The sequence below is a fragment of the Lepisma saccharinum genome, chromosome 3, assembly GCF_977018435.1.
Source record: "Lepisma saccharinum chromosome 3, izLepSacc3.1, whole genome shotgun sequence".
NCBI classification, from domain to species: Eukaryota; Metazoa; Arthropoda; class Insecta; order Zygentoma; family Lepismatidae; genus Lepisma; species Lepisma saccharinum.
This window is the reverse complement of record NC_139231.1, coordinates 87538774-87556224: the sequence shown is the minus strand read 5'-3', so window position 1 is coordinate 87556224 and position 17451 is coordinate 87538774. Positions and strand designations below refer to the sequence as shown.

The 17451-nt window shown below is 37.2% G+C and overlaps 1 protein-coding gene across 1 annotated transcript in view; it reads left to right on the top strand.

Moving 5' to 3' along the window:
• LOC145985600 (FAST kinase domain-containing protein 1, mitochondrial-like) overlaps window positions 1-10548 on the top strand; it is a 29911-nt gene extending 19363 nt beyond the window's left edge. The window contains exon 5 of the mRNA XM_083119671.1: window positions 4326-10548. Within this exon, the coding sequence (XP_082975797.1) occupies window positions 4326-4551 (226 nt within the window). The 3' untranslated portion in view covers window positions 4552-10548. The remainder of the gene's footprint in view (window positions 1-4325) is intronic.
• Window positions 10549-17451: the final 6903 nt, after the last annotated feature.

Below are 17451 nucleotides of genomic sequence, written 5' to 3'. Positions count from 1 at the left end.
TATCTCGAAAACTGTGCATTGTACACAAAAAGTGAAGATAACCAAAATGAAAGAACAGAAAATTTGCTAAATTATGATTTTTGTTTGATAGAGCTACCATAAATCTTAATTGAATTAGAAATATTCAAATATTTCCCTTAGTTTTTAGAATTAGCATAAAAGCTGGTTTCTGACACAAAAAACAGCAAATATGTAAGAAACTATGTAATTTACATCCTAAAGCCACTGAACCAAATTCATAGCTTATAATTTTCTCTAGAGATTGTTTTCTGTTTCGTGCCTGTAGAATTGGGGGTAGAGGAGATATGTAGTTTAATGCAGAGTCATGCATTTCCCTAAATTTACGTGTTTCATTTCCTATGATATTGGTTGATTGATTGATTTGATTTCTTTTACTTCACTTTTGTGCCACTTTCTGGTGAATTTGCGAAGATGGGAATGAGTGATGATATGATGAATGGACACTCACAAACATCCATGCCCTGGCCGGGATTCGAATCGGAGACCCCTGGCATCGTAGCACGATTATGATGTTGGTGAGAATGTAATACATTGTTTTATGCAGTGTTTCGTTCACGTGGCGTTTGTTACTTACATGTTGTTTTTGTTATTTAAAATGTATGCACACAGTGGCGGCTATTAAGTGTCTTAACTGTGCGGGGGGAGGGGGTAAGGATAGTTTACTTTCTATTGACTGCAATTAGAGAGAAGCGTATTGAAAATTTAATTCGAGCAGATGATTTTTGGCTCAAATCCACTTGTAGACAAGGCTTAGCATTAAGAGACCATAGTACGGGGACAAAAAGTGTGTGTAGGTAAGGGGGGGGTACTGCTCCCCATTCCTAATCAATACCCCTGTCAATACATTGAACTAATATGATATAGTAAAATACGGTTCTAAACCGGTCACTTTGCCTTAGAGTCCATTACAGATGTGCACTTGTAGCACAGGTGTTGCCCCTGATGCAGCAAAAGGAGAACATTGGAGTAACTGATTGAAGATTTAAACCCCACTTCCCAATATGCTCGGCTTTAATGAAATTCCGACGAATATCGAACATCCTAATGTATTGCAGCTACATAGCAGCAGTATCCTGTTATCTTTCAGAGTTGAACTAGATATAGATAATTTTTTTTTAGCATCTCAGAGCTTGAACTTACATTAGCGTCTAATTCTGAATTGAGCTGGCCAACGATTTATTGAACGTATCTCAGAAATATGATTATTTGCAATGCACTGTGCTTCTTCAAGTAGCGTGAATAGTGCTGCATAAACTATGAAATGACCCCTTGTACCTCTGGCTATTGCTTTTTTGGATTCATTTGATTCATATTAGTTTATATTAAGTATTTTTTCTGCCACTTTTTTTAATTTCAGCTGCCATGTTTGTTTACACTTTAATGATAATGGCACTATTTACAGTTTAACATGATTAGTATTTTCTATATTATTGTACATCAAAGGTTTGCTATTTTTGCCTATAAAAATTATTGAATTTTATTTAAATCAAGATAAAGTTAAGTGTGTTTACAGTTTACATATTACATTTCCTTTCCTATGAGCTTCACCCCATCAGTACATATTCAGAGGGGTCCAAAAAAATGTACTCACTGTTTGTTATGCAATAATTTCGAAACAAACAGACTTACACGTACTAATCTCATGTGGAGGTGTAGTGTAACTGTTTAATTTGTCACGGGTAGGTGGCACTGGCAATTTGTGCCGCACATGCGTGAGTGTTGGAGCGATCATGCCAGTACAGCGGAAGACAGTCGAGTAGCAACAATGGCTGTGGTACAGTTATCATTTGTGGAACGCAAGGCTGTATTGAAATGGTTCTGGAAGTACGAGAACATTCAAGAGGTTCAGCGGCAGTGGCAGAATGAGTTTGGAACATGGCCTCCAACACGTCGAACAATAGTCCGTATTCGTGATAAGTTCGAATCCGACTGAACTGTTCATGATATGCACAAGGCAAGATCCGGCCGACCACGAACAGCTACAAGTCCAGAGTCCAGTGCTGCAGTGTTGCAACATTTTGCCCGATCACCGCAAAAATCAGTGAACCAGGGAGTGCGTGAAAGTGGGGTGAGCCGGTCTAGCGTAAGACGCATTCTGAAGGGTGCACAGTAGAAAGTGTACATTCCAAGACTGGTACACGTGATCAATGAGAGGACGATCCGGATTGTAGGGTCGAATACTGCGAATGGTTTGAGCACATGGTTCGCGAGGATGGGGAATTTGCAGGGACAGTTGTGTGGTCTGACGAGGCGCAATTCAAATGTAATGGTACTGTGAACCGCCACAATTGTGTCTACTGGTCGCCCGTCAATCCTCACGTTTATATGGAGAAGGCAGTGAATCGACCTGGGCTTAACGTGTGGTGTGGTCTGTCATCGCGTGGTTTGATTGGTCCCTTCTTCTTCGAGGGTATCGTAACCGGTGAGGTGTATCCTAAAATGCTTCAGTCAAGGATTTTGCCTGCCATCCGAACTCTGTTTGGCGATGAACTGTTGTACCTGCAGCAAGATGGAGCCCCCCGCCTCACTACCATTGCGATTTCAGGTCGTACCTGGATGACACTCTCCCCAGACATTGGATAGGTGCTATTGAGTACCCACCTCGGTCTCCTGATTTGACACCACTGGACTTCTACCTGTGGGGGACCGTCAAGGATGACGTGTATCACCAAAAACCAACTACGTGTAAAATTAAAAGCATCATGTGCTGCCATTACGCCAGATACACTGATGGCCGTAGTACGGTCTGCAGTTCGGCGTCATCTGATTTGTTTTAGAAGTTGCTGGTGGTCATTTTGAACATCTAACATAACTCTCTCTCAGTGCCAAAAATTGTACCCGCAAGTCAATTTTGTCAGAAGATATGGACTATTAAACAGTGAGTACATTTTTTGGAACCCCCCCTATTTTGTTTCCTTTCTTTTCCTTTCTTAGAGCCTAATAAACACCATTAAATTATTACAAGATGAATGTATACTTTCAGTAAAAGTGATTGATATGTACAAACTGCTTATGAACATTATTATATAAATTATTTATTTAAAGTGATTTAAATTGTTGATTTTTTTAAAAAAGAAACCACCTGATTAAAATATTAAAATCAATCCACCTTGGTCCCATTTATATGTGAATTTTGTATAAATTCTTACAATAATTTTGTCATTTAGTCTCTCAAAAAACATTTTCAATGCATGAATGATAAACTATGAATTTTTTTATGAATTAAAAAAAAATCAAATCCAAAAATATAAAATCAAGAGTTCTACTCTATTCTTTAACTTTGCACGTGAGAAGTCCGGTGGATAAAGGTTAAAGTGATTTAAATCAGTGATTTTAATTTTTTTTTAAAAAATCACCTGATTTAAATCAATCCACCTTGCCACAGTCCCTCCTATAGCTCACCGAGGCTGCCATACAGGAATAGGGCTGTATTCCTCACACTGGATACACTGGACAACCTAGAGCAAAAGCATGCCATGTCATGTAGAGAGGTGCATACGTGCTCGGGGAGGCCCATTGGTTCCTGAAGATCTTTTGGACTGCTGACACTCATATTCACCTTGGTTGTCCTGATTCGTTTTGTAACAGTGCTACTGTATACTTTTTTCCCTTGTTTAACATAAAACACTTTACTGTACTGTCCTTTTATACACTTCGACAAATAAAAATGTTTGCTTTCTGCTTCATTTCCTGGCAACGCCATTCCCTTCTGTACATATCACATTATGCAACAATTCTTTTGAGCACTGTAATCAAGGTTCCATTGTATTTTGTCACATTTATCATGTATTTTAAACATGAATAGTTTTGTTCTAAAATATTTTTATATTCAATTAGGTACTATAATGTCTGTTAACTATTTCAAAGAGCAACTACCTGCACAAACTTCATGGAGAGAACCTTAAGAGCCAAGCAAAAAATTAACAAAATATAACTGCTTATATCTTAATTACATTTTAATTATGTTACCACCTAAATTAACCATTTTCTTCGCAAGGGACTGTGTTTTCTTTGTCAACAAATCAACATTTCATGATTTTTCTTCTTTTCTAGTTCTTTTTTAAATTAACAATTTCTTCTTTTTTTGGTATTGTTTATTATTCCTAAGAATAGACAGCACATTGTAAAACTTTACATCATTGTGATTCTTCTCGTTTGTATCCTCAAACCCAATGAATAGATAGGATGTAACCAATAAGTCTCACACAGAATGTGCTGTTTATGCATCTGAATAATAAGAAATTATAACAGTCTCAAATTTCTTTCTATCAATTTAGAAAACAATAGTTTGTTTTCTTTTTCAGAATTATGATCATGGTGCATCCGCCCAAGTGTTACGCTACCAACTGTGAAAGATTGAAAGGGACTTTTTCAGTGAACCAGAAAATGGTCGAAGCACTTGGCTATCCTGTAATAGCAATAAATCAGTCTGCATGGTTAAGACTGCCAGATTATGAAAAAATACCTTGCCTCATGCAAAACTTGAAACAGAAATTGGGTGCTGAGAGGTTCGAGTCTGAAATTTTATGATGAATGTCTCAGGAGTGTAGAACCTAATGTGTAGTATGTGTTAAGTGTTGCCTCGAGGCAAGTACTAGTTCTGAATACTGTATAAGATTTTTCACTTTCACAATTGAGCAGTTTCATGCAAAACAAGTAAGTTTTTAAAGATTTAAATGATAGTTCTAATGAAATGTTTGAATAATTTATCCAGGTAATATAGTAATTTAATCTTTAAAGCAAAGAATATGAAAGTGCAGAAAAATCTTGTGCCAACATAATTTGTTAATATACAACTACTTGGAGTTATATATTTATACTTCTGGCCCATGTTTTTTGTTTCTGTATGCAATATTTTGACTATCAAGCTGAAGTCCTTTTCTATTGTCAATGTTGCTACACTCTTCATAATTAATTTCAAATGTAAAATGTACCTGAAGTGCTAATCTTTGTAGACATAACCAACATTTCAACTATCATAACTAGTCTTAATCAGGATGAAAACACTGATCCAGCTGGTACCTGTCCTATCTCGAATTTGTTGAGACTGCAGCTTTCCATTAAAAGGTTGATTTCTTCCGTTATTTGTATATGACTATAGTGTTGTCAGCATACCTTCCATACCTGATATATTGGAGTTCTGTAGCTTGGAGTATGTTTTTTTCTGACAGGAAAAACTGGACAGCATCCACCCCAGACTGAATTTCACTATAGAACATGAATAGCCAGGCAAAATCATCTTCCTAGACCTCACCATCAACCGCAGACTCGACAAATTTGTAACACTGTATTAAAAAAACCGGATGCAAACGATCAATATGTACATGCACACTATAACCATCTACCCAAGCTAACATGTGGCTGAATTTCTACCAAACAGATACTGGGGAATATGCTGCCCTCACCCCCACCTTAAGCACATCAATGCTTCATAGCATACTTTCACCATCCTGGTACTTCGAGAAATTTCATACTTAGTGCAGCTCCACTACAAAAGTTACAGTCCTTTCCGGAAGAAAGCATGAAACTTAGCATGCACAAGGCTTTCATGTATACGCTTCAAGTTGGATGTGGGAACACGTCGAGAAATCATTGTTTCTCGCCAAATTGAATGAAATTCAAAATGGCGGCTAAAACCAGCATAACTTTGCTGCAGCCATAATCGGTTGACAGTGCAAGGTAATAAAGGTGTCCACATATATGTTTTAGAGTACTAGGAATCCATTTGAATTATCAGATTTGGTATACAATTATAAAATGGCGGCCGAAAATTCCAGAATTTGCTGCTAAAGTACAACAAAATTTATGTTTAGCAGCGAATTTGGGAACTTTTGGTGGTCATCTGTAAGCCATTTTGAATTTAAAGATTGATGACGAAAACCAAGATGGGCGCCATCATTACCTTACATTAATAACACAAAACAGTCTTTAATGTACAAATATTTAATGCTACAGGAATGTTACAACTGGTCTACAGTATACATACAAAGTTTACAATATATTTCTACGCCACTAAATTAATGTTGATTCGTATTGCAAGAATCTCCCTCATACACACAAAGAAAGGCCCATACATGGAAGGCCTGACTGTCTGCATAGACAACGACCTCTAATACAGCTTTTGCAGGAACACTTTGTGAGCTCCTTCACAGAGGCAGTGGTTCCTTTTGTAGTCCAGAATGGAACCCAAACACTACCTTCCTTCTTCCATCCCCAATCCTCGAAGTTGGGATATTCTGGATTTGGAACCAAACTCTGTCCCCAGATAAATCCCACCTGCAAACATGCTTGTTTAGTATGCTGTAGAAGCGCAGCAAATGTCTGTGGTAATCTGTCCATTGCCCGTCCCCGGACAAACAGTGCCTTTCTTGCTTGCTCGATATCATCCAAGTTGCTTGTGATGTTATAAGTCAGGATAACGTACCTCGCGAGAAGTTTCAAATGATGTTCCTCAATTGCTTGTGCAGGCCGTGATAACTTTTGGAATATTTTGGTGATTTCAGGAAATGACTTCCACATTTTCCCCTTTCCACAGAATTCAGACACGGTATCACAGCCCGTAAATGCGTGGAAGAACAACATGCTACTGCATCTGTCGGGACCAAGCCTATTCACGAATTCGTGAACGGCGATAACATGTAAGGCTTTTCCGACACCGAAAGAAATCCTACATTCTTTCAGGTTCATTTTCTGGAGCTCACCAAGCAAGGAAACTGCAATGACAACCACCCGATGGAGGCACAAGTGGTTCGGATCCCACTTTAAACTGTAGGTCCAGTCCCGATTAGCCTTACTGTGCATAAAGTGGACTTAAAACAACAACTCAATGCAATGACAACCACATCTGTATCCACAGTTCTAATTAGAATGTGTGTGTTACCTTCCTTCACAGCATGAAAGACATGAAGGAAGAGTCTTGAATCAGCTTCTTCTTGTTTAGACTTGAGAGAGGACACGTCTGCATTTCCGTTACTCACAACTTCCTCCCATCTAGTGACGGAAATTGTTTTCACATGCTGCACTGTCTGGAGGCCATCGGCTAGGAAGTTACAGAGTTCAACCTTGTTCTCCGATGAACAAAGAAACTTTTGCCAGTTTCTTGGTAGCTTTCCTGCAGGTGTGACCCGTTGACGATGTCCTGTTCCACGCTTCTCTCGTGTACAGTTTTTGAGGCTTTCGTCAGGATAGGCATCAAAAACGACACCTACTCGATTTCCCTGCTGGTTTGTAATGTACTTGATGAAAGTGTTGCGATAATCGGTGAATGTCACGTTTGTGCACGGCTTTATCATTTGGACGATAGCAGGCCCATCCAAGAACACTGCGGTTATATCTACAGATAAATTCCCATTATTTTCTTTATCGTTATCTGGCTCGTCTGCTTCCTCTTCTTTGTTGAAACATTTGAGAAGTTCAGATTTTACGGCTGGTCTCAATCTTCGTGTCTCCGAGAGGGACGAACTGCTGGTTTTCATTTCTGAAAAATTCATCGATGCAATGTACAGTTTGGAAAATATGGCAGCGTCTGTTTTTGCCATAGTAAGTTTTGTCATCTGTTTTAACTTAGGAGGAACTGCGCCGCCAAATATGTTCACATTGTTTCTCTTGATGGGGTTGAAGATGGAAACCTTTCTTGAAATGATTCGATCCTCCATGTATTTTGAATATTGAGTATTGCCAAGACTTGTCAATGATCTAATACATTCTTCAGCTGTTTCTCCAGCAATAATGCGAGAATCTATAGATTGTAATTCATCATCCAATAGTGGGATATCCATTTCCAAAGTTGCAGATACAAGACATTTAACATGTTTCTGGAACCTTTTCTGGTGGCTCTCTGATTCTTCATGATGGCTTTTTTCATCGTTATCTTCATTGCCAGAATAATTTCTCAGTGATCTTACATACTCTCGCTGCATGGAAGCTATCTCAGGCCCAACAATCATCCAGAGCCTTAATGCAGCTGCATCCTTTGTTAGACCCACTGTGTCTCCTGTGGTCTTGACTAGCTTGTTTTTCTGCTCATGACCCTGGTCAAGCGCAATCGAGGAGAAACTTGCATTGGATTTCTTGACTGTGAATTTCCCAGAACTGAATGCATTGTAAACTTCAGGGGCGACAACTGAGAGTAACTCCATATCACGCATGTGCACAGGTACCCACCCATCAGCCATAATTTGTGTGATCAACAGTGAAGAACCATGGAGCCATGGCCTTCAATGTCTGAAGGTATAGGCAAAAGTTTGAAGAGCGGATAGAGCGTACAAAACTAGCTCTCAACACTTCCAGACAAAGAATCATATGCCAGTAGTAGAATGCAGCTGAATCTGCCGATTGTTGTTGTTTCCAATTCTCGTAATCAAGCTATCTGTCTGGATTATCTGCTCTGTAGGCATCATAGGTGAGTATTGAGAGAATATGCAAAGCAGCTGAGAGAACTTCATGAATGTATCGGGCCCGTCTTGGATGAGAGGCTCTCAAAAATGACTGAGCTTTTCCCTCGCCACACTTCAGCAGGTGTCAAGGCTGAAATAATACTGATTTTTCTAGTAAATCCCCAATTACAATCATAAAGTTCATCTCGATGTGGAAAGCGCCCATCATAAGCACAACCTTGTTTTCGCTGTGTTGCTGTTGGTTATTCCATTGAAAGATCTTTCCAAGAGCGTAGAGAGGTTGATCCTGGTGATTACTGTCACTTGATTTGGGTTCACAGATGCAATGGTTTTCTGCACGTTGCAAATAATGTGCTTCGCAACGGCAATTGAATGAGAAGGATCTGGAAGAAGGGGCAAGAGAACTAGACATTGAAACCCCTTTAGCTCAGTGCTGTTGTTGAAATGAATGAATGGCAGCCCATGAAATTGCTTGGGGTTTCTCTTGTTCCACTGCAACCCGGACATGCTGAAGCCATGCATCCTCAACCTCCATCTCAGCGTTTAGATTTACTGTGAAATTGAACAAAACGCTCTCAGCAATGGGAGGTATATCTGGTTCCTTTTCTTTCATGGTATAAGGAGCAAAATCAGTGTAAAATGTCAGTAAACTTTTCACACGCAGTGATTATGAGATTCCACTTAACTCTGGTATCGGGAGTAGACGTCGACACATTATTTCAGAGCCTTGATCTGGATGCTGAACAATACTGATGGATGTTCCATGAAGAGTGCCTTCCACTGTCACAGACGATGGATTGTGATCAATGTTGTCGAAGGCAGCTGTGCAGAAAACAGCTGATTGCAAAGCTGGTGGGGAAACAATCCCTTCATCTTCATAAATCTGACATGCAGCATCAGAGACTTGCTTTGAGCACTGTAAAACACGATTGTATGATACTGAGAGTCCATGATGAGCCAATTTGTCCGACTGACATAAAGCGGCAATGGAGGCTCGCGTTTCGTTGTATGACTGCGAACATGAGCCCCTGGTGTACACGGATGTTTTGTAGCTTTGAACATAATAAGTTGAGCAATTGAACTCACAGCAGGCGATTCCAGTTCCTAACTCTGATCTTTGATGCTTGTTCCGTGAAGAAGCATTCTGATTAGTGTCAGCAGAGATAGTGCAATGTCTGGACATCTTGGATAATACTTCCTTTAAATGACGTTTCCTGTACGTTAAACATTTCAGCTCGACAAGTATTTGCAGTTCTTGCCAACTCAATGAAGTGATCGTGAGGTTCCTGATATGTGGCATCTCGGACAACTGTTGCAACATTTTCTTCAAACACTAGAATAGTAGGTTTAGGCTGATCCGTGTGAGAGCGAAAGTTTGGGAAATGTTTTAATAGCTTCTCTTGCAGACGATGCAACGAAATTGATAATGCGTTATCTCCCCTCCAGTTGTTGCAGCCTGTCATTGATCATCTTCCTCAAATCCGATAACTTGAAAAGTTCTCCAAAGCAGGACTCCATGTACATGACAAGCTCAGTAAATGCAACATGTAAGAAACCTGTCTCACCTATTTTCATCTTCCTTTCATTTGATCGAACTTGGTTATAAAAGCCCGAAAGGCAATTCTTGTGATATGATGCTTCCTGGGCCACAAAATGTCCTATGGACATTTTGACCAACAAATCATGTCGTCCAAGAACTACTGCTCCATCGCAAATTCGCTGCTCGATCTCCAGAGTTGCGACATCATGCAGGTTCTCTTGAACAGTCGGAGGCTTATTGCAGAAGACACAAACCTTTGTGGTCGTACAGTATGCAGCCGATGATGTGCGTCTTGTGAACCTTGGTTCCACAACTACTTTGTCTTCAGCTTTTTTTTTTTTTGTTGTTTTCTTGACACGCTCAATTATGGTCTTGTACTTTGTACTGCAGTTTTTGTGAAATTTAGCCTGTTTATTCATGATGATTGCTGTAAACGTGGTTTAAAATTACTTACGTCAAATTTAGAAAATTTCGCACTTCCGCATTGCACAATTTAATGGTTAAATCCTATTAATTTCGAAGATCCACTGTCTTCACAAAAGGGTATGGCGTTTGAAGCGGAGATGGTACCGCGTCACTGCATTGTTTGTTCCCGGGGGGGGGGGGGGGGGTAGTTGTGATTTCTCCCCTTCGGCGGCGCTGGCATGCGCATCTTGGTTTGTGTCGTTTGCTTCCTGTTGTCAGGTGGCGTTGCCAGTTGGGGTTTGGGGGGCTGGGCCGTGCTGTTCGGCAATGTGCCGATCCTGTTCCCTGCGTGGCTGGAGGGGGGTTGAGTATGTGCACCGCATCTTTTCTTTTTCTGTACAAGAGGGCACATGGCTCTGGAAACACATTAACTGATATAATAAAATACATTCTTTCACCTAAATAACGGTTGCTTTACTGGCTATTCATAACAGACTATATAATCAGGAGCTAAGTACTGCAAAAAGCACACGTCAGTGCATTGAGAGAAAACCCCCTTGATACATTCTCTGTGATTGCAATTTCAGTACGTTTGGAATGTGTCAAATATATGTAGGACTATATCTTAAACCCCAGTTCAATATAGTCCTACATATATTTTAAGGAAGACTTTTAAAGGGAAAAAATAGTTGTTACAAAAATAAAGAACCAGGGTGGTCCCAGGGGTTAAAAAAAGTACCGGGTTCGCACCCTGGCACCAATATACCCCTGCATGTGTGTCATCAGGAGTGTAAGTAAGTTACTGTTAAGTATTTGTGTATATGTATATGTTGTCAGTGAATAAGAAGAGTTTGTTGTTTGTACATATTTACTTTGTATAATATACGTGTTTTTACATTTTGCCACATTTTTTTTAATTTTTTTTTATCCTAGTCCCCTCAAAAACACATAATCGAGGTTCCACTGTAATTCCACCAGTGTTGTAAAGAGCACAATCATAGAAAACGACAACAACAGGCAAGTAAGTTTCCCAGATATTAATGGCTTAACATACAAGATCCTTAGATAAAAGTTTCTTTTATGTCCACTTTATGCACAGATAGGCTAATCAGGGCTGGGCCTACAGTTTAGAGTGGGATCCAAACCATTATGTGCCACCATCAAAGATCCAACCATGGACCCCTCGATTCTACAGCAATAATTTATTTATTTATTTATTAATTAACCAGTAGCCTATAACAGAGCGAATGCTCCAATTACAATAGGCATTACAATTTTCTATATACAATATAATTTACATAAATATGTAATACATGATACAAACACATAGTAATTATTACACAAAACCTTAGATAAAAACAAATACAAAAAGTTATACAAATACAAAAGTTACACAAATACAAAAAATTACACACATATATTACGAATTTTGAACAGAGGAGAAAACTAAAGGACAGAAGAAACAAAACATAAACAAGTAACAAACTATAAAAGCTTGAGAATAATAAAGAAATTATACGAATACCACTATTTAAATAAGAAACAGGAATAATCAATACAAAGCAAAAGTTCAAATTTGAATTCGTTTATGTATACAAAATTTAAAAAGCTATAAATTGTATTTGAGACTATAAATATATCACTCTAGAATTGGATCTGTTTTATTTGTATATTATATCTAATATGTTGTTTAAACTATATAGAGAGTTTTTAATATTAAAAGCAAAATCCAAATCAATTCCATTCGGGACGATATTATTATGTTTATTTAATAATCTAATGATTGGAGAATTTTGATGGAATTTTTTGTTTGATTTATTGCAGTAAAATGGTTGTCTTACTTTTAATACCTTATAATTGACGTCAAAGTTTGATTTTCACACTCAAATATACCATTGATAAGTTTGTATAGGAATATATGGTCAGCCGTTTCGCGTCTTCATTGAAGTGTATCACAGGAGAATTCATTTAGTAATTTAACATAGGAGATGCGATCTGCATATGAAGATCTCTTGTATTTTTTGTAGTAAATATGTCGTAAAAATTTATTCTCAAACTTTTTCAATTTTATTGATATTGCATGACATGTATGGGTTCCATATCGTACTCCCGTATTCTAATTTTGCTCGTACAAGATTATTAAATAAATATACTAAAGAGTTGATATTAAATAAATCTTTGGAGTTTCTTAAAACAAAGCCAAGAATTTTATAAGAGTCGTTAACTACTTTTTCAATATGAATATCAAAGGTGAGTTTGTTGTTTAACCATATTCCTAAATCCTTGGTAATGCTTTTTCTACTTAAAGAATTACTGTTAATTATATATTTGTGAGTGTATTTTATATGTCGTCAAGCAAAAGAAAGTACAAAGCATTTATTGACATTAAAAGAAAGCTTATTTGTTTGTGACCAAGCGTAACAATTATTTAAATCGGATTGGAGAGCTAGACAGTCAGTCTCATGATTTACTCTCTTGTATATTTTTACATCATCGGAAAACAATAAGCACTTGGAGTATTTAATTGTTCATGGTAAGTCATTAATATATAATAGAAAAAATAAAGGGCCCAAATTTGAACCCTGTGGTACGCCAGAGTGAGTGCACAAAAAATGGAAAAGAGGTTACCTGATTATATGTTACAAATTGGGTTTGATTACTTAAATAGGAAGCTACTAGTTTTAATGAACTTATGGAAAAGCCAAAGTTTGATAATTTCTGAAGCAAAATTGAGTGCTCTAATTTGTCAAAAGCTTTGGCAAAATCAATATATATTACATCTACTGGGGATCCCTCATTAAATGAGTCAAAAACAAATTGGGTTAATGTGATCAAGTTAGTTGTAGTACTTCTGTTCGGGTAAAACCCATGTTGCTCTGTAGTTATAAATGGTTTGACATGGTTAAATATTTTTTTATAAATAATTTGTTCAAATATCTTAGACGGAGCAAAAATGAGAGATATAGGTCGATAGTTTTTTACATCACAAGCATTACCAGATTTAAAAATGGGGACTACTTTACTAATTTTCCAAATATCGGGAAATATTTGGGTTTTTAATATCTGATTAAATATATGACAAAGTGGTATGCGTAATACGTCAGCGCAAGCTTTAAATATATAAGTAGGAATTTGATCCGCACCACTAGATTTACTCAATTTTAATTTTTTTACAGATTCATTATAATCATCATTAGTTACTGAGTGAATGTTAAGACAATGAGTTACCTCAGTATAGGAAGGTTCAGGAATTGAATATGGTGAGGGAGAAGAGGAATACACACTGTTAAAATACTTAGCATAGGAATCGGCAATTTCCTTGCTGGACTCAAGATTTTGGGCTTCATAAGTCATTTGTTTCTGTTTACTTAAATTTCTCTTTTTGTTTTTAATGAAATTCCAGAACATCTTTGAGTTATCAGTGATATTTTCTTCAGCATTTCTCAAATAAGACTTGTATGCTTTACTTATCATAATCTTTAAATTCCTACATGTCTCTATAAACATAATGTTGTTATAATAGGATAAGTTCTTCCTTTCCCTATAATATTCTTTGTTCTTTAAAGTTCTTATTATTTCAGATGTGAACCAGCTTGGGTATGATCTTTTATATCTTTTCCTTTTAGGGACATACCCACTTATAACTGCGTCTAGTAATGAGTAGAATTGTGATAATGCAATATTTGGATTATGATGTTTAATTATTTGATCCCAATTTACTTTCTCCAGGTCCTTATATAGGCCAAGAAAATTAGCTTTTGAATAATTATAAGTGGGTACGCCACTGATCTTTTCTCTGAATTTTACAAAAGAATTTAGAATTTCGACAATCAATGCGGGGTGATGGTAATCTTCAGGTACAATCGTATCAGTAGATCTAATGACATTAATATTAGTTAAATTAGTTAATACTAATCTAAGGTTCTTCCATTGCCATTCCTAATACTATTGAAAGAATGGAGATTAAACATAGAAAGAAAATTTGCTAATGCTTAACAAATACGATCACCTTCCAATAGATCATAATCTGGACCAGTTACAAGAGGTAGATTAAAATCACCAAGAAGTATAATATTATAAGGACATCTTCAAATTTTACAAAAAAATCATGATATGTTTCAATTTTTGAATTTGGTGGAAAATATACTGAGACAATAATGTAAACATTTCCGTCTATTACAACCTTAATACAAACCACTTGTACGTTGTCAATGTTAAATTCAATTTGTTGAGCACGGAAGCAATTTAAGATAGCTATTAATGAACCACCCCCATTTCTATAATTTCTGTCTTGACGAAAGACAAGGTATCTATCATCTATAAATTCGCTGTCAAAAATACTATTATTTAACCAAGTTTCAGTTAACAATATAAAGTCATAATTGGCGGCTAATATACTCCTGTATACTTGATCTAATTTGGTTCTAATTCGTCTTACATTTTGATAATATATTGAAAAATAGTTGTCGGTTTCGGTCATATCTTTACTTCAAGTTGAGGACATTATTTATTGAGTTTAATATATGAACCACCGAATCATTTGTTTTCTTTCTTAACATTACCAGACCAATCAATCCACAGATATTCATAACCTTCTTCCCTTTTAACTTTCCGTGCTTCACTGAAGGCGATTTTCCTTTGCATTGTGAGACTTTGGTTTACATAAATAGGCCCCCCTGTGGTGAGACCAATGTCTTTACAGTTTAGATTACGTTTAACCTTTCTCCTTTGAACAAATTTATCTTTATCAGTTCTCCTTACAAATTTAACAACAATATTGGACGCACTTTGACCTGGATGTTTTTTGAGCCTGTGACAGGCATCGATCAGTCATTAATTTCGATGTCGAGAGCACGACCTACATTTTAAACTGTTGCAAAAACATTTTCATTTGGAACCTCTGGTACACCACAAACTTCGAGCGTATTCCTCCTGCTGTATTGATCAAGTTCATCAACCTGAGTATGAAGTATGTCAACTTGCATTTGTAATCTTGCGTTATCACTTTTGAGGTTCTCAATTGTGGTCATACAAGTTTTTAACAACTCACTGTGATTTTTCAGGAGGTTAGAATTTTCGTCCAATTTCTCGTGAGATAGATTTATCGATTTACCTAGCTCATCCTCGGTTTGTTTATTAGACTTTTTCCAGTTATACAAATCATCTTTAACACTTAACAACAACTGATAAACTTTGAGTAATGTAGGACACTGAGTTTGAACTTCCAAAGGTGTATCGCTGGTTATACTACGGCGACGCTCTTGGTTACAGTCCTTACAACTATGCAATTGGGAAGGCTTATGCAAGATCTTAAGATTTTGCAAAAGATATGAGATAATCACTGCAGACAAAGCTAACAAGCAGTGGTGTAGCAAGGGGTGGGCAAAGTGGGTGACCGTCTAGAGCTTCGCACCTAAAGGAGTCTCGTGTCCCATGGGGTTGAAACGAAAAATATAATAAATAGAAGAGAAAAAGATGGAAAAGGCTAATTTTTGTGGGCAATATAATTTAAAACATTTTTTTCCTGGTTTTAAATTCTAGTTAAATGTTGTAATTTGAATGAATGCATCAAAAAGGGGGTGTAACACATAGGCAGGCAGGTGGGCCCTAAGCCTATAGAAAGCCTGAAAAATGTAAAAATTATCATCGTATTTCTCGTGTGAAATATTTATGCAAAAATTCACCATAACTTGATTGGACATTTTTACCCATTTAATATTTTCTTGAATAAAAAGCACTCTTGTCTTATATTTTCTTATTTCTCTTGATGACCATGCACTCCCGATTTTAATATGTTAACAATGAAGACTTCCAACTGCTACGAAGCGAGTGTGAGGCATTCAAATGCTTGTGTTGTTTCCTTCCTTCCTACAGCAGGCCCATTGATTTAGTTTATTTACTTCCCTTTTCTGCCACTTTGAGCTAATCAGGAAAATCAGGATGAATGGTGATGAGATGAATGAAGGGACAATCACAAACACACAAGGACAGCACAAACCCCACAGAGGATTATACTGGTTGTGAGTCCTGACGCCAGAGCCTCGTTAGTCTGCAAAACGCAGTCCAGGTTGTGCAACGTGGATGGGAGTCATAGGGTGGTGTGCTAACCACTCCGACACGGAGGTTGTCTCAAGGTTATACGAGGAAACATGCTTATTACTGAGTGAATTGTGCATAGTTTGTTTTGGAGGCAAATTTTGAAATATTATTATTAATAAATTTTAAACGTTTATGGAAAAAAAAAATCCAGAAGTTCTCCTGCAAAACTTTGGCGCCACACAGTTTGAATACCACTGGTCTAGAGTGTTGTCATGGATAAGAACAGTTCCTGAGTGCAGCATTCCGTGTCGTTGGTTTTGTGTGCCATGTTTTATTGTGATAGTCGCAGTACACGTGTGCGTTTGTTGAATTATAATAAGGCCCTCTAGGATCTGTCTGCCCCCTTCAAAGTCCTTGGGTAGTGGGGCACCCTCTCCCCCCTCTTTATTCCACTCTTGTGTTACTTAATTGATACTATGTGTAGTATCATTCATTTTAACTGTGTAAATTACTTATCAATAAATGAAAAAATAAAATAGGTCCTCCTAATATCAGGACCTAACATTGAAAATAATTGATTTACTATGGGAGAGTGGTAGTTCAGGAGTTAGAGGAAAACTATGCGTTTGGAAGTTGTTTTTTTTTTCTTGGTGGTAATATGAATAGTTGGTTTGAAGACTTGGGTTTCTTTCTGGATGTAGGCATATTAAATGCTATAGATGGACTTCTATTGAGTGTCAACATAGTTTATGTGGAAAGGTGAATTTTTAAGTAAGCAAAAGCATGTGCAGCATCATTAGCTGAAGATTTTCGATTTAAAAGAAACCTTGTGTATCCATTCAAAATTGCATGTTCAGTGCCATGGATCTAACCTTAATTGATCAGATAAATCGTTTAGAAGTTTCAATATTTTTAAACCTGCATTTCCTTTCAATAAATGATGTACATCGAATGCATTTCTTTGATGCAGAAAAATTTGCAACACTATGGATTAAGTCTGAGAATCACAGTGCCCTTGACAAAGCAACTCGAACCTAGAGGAACAGCTGC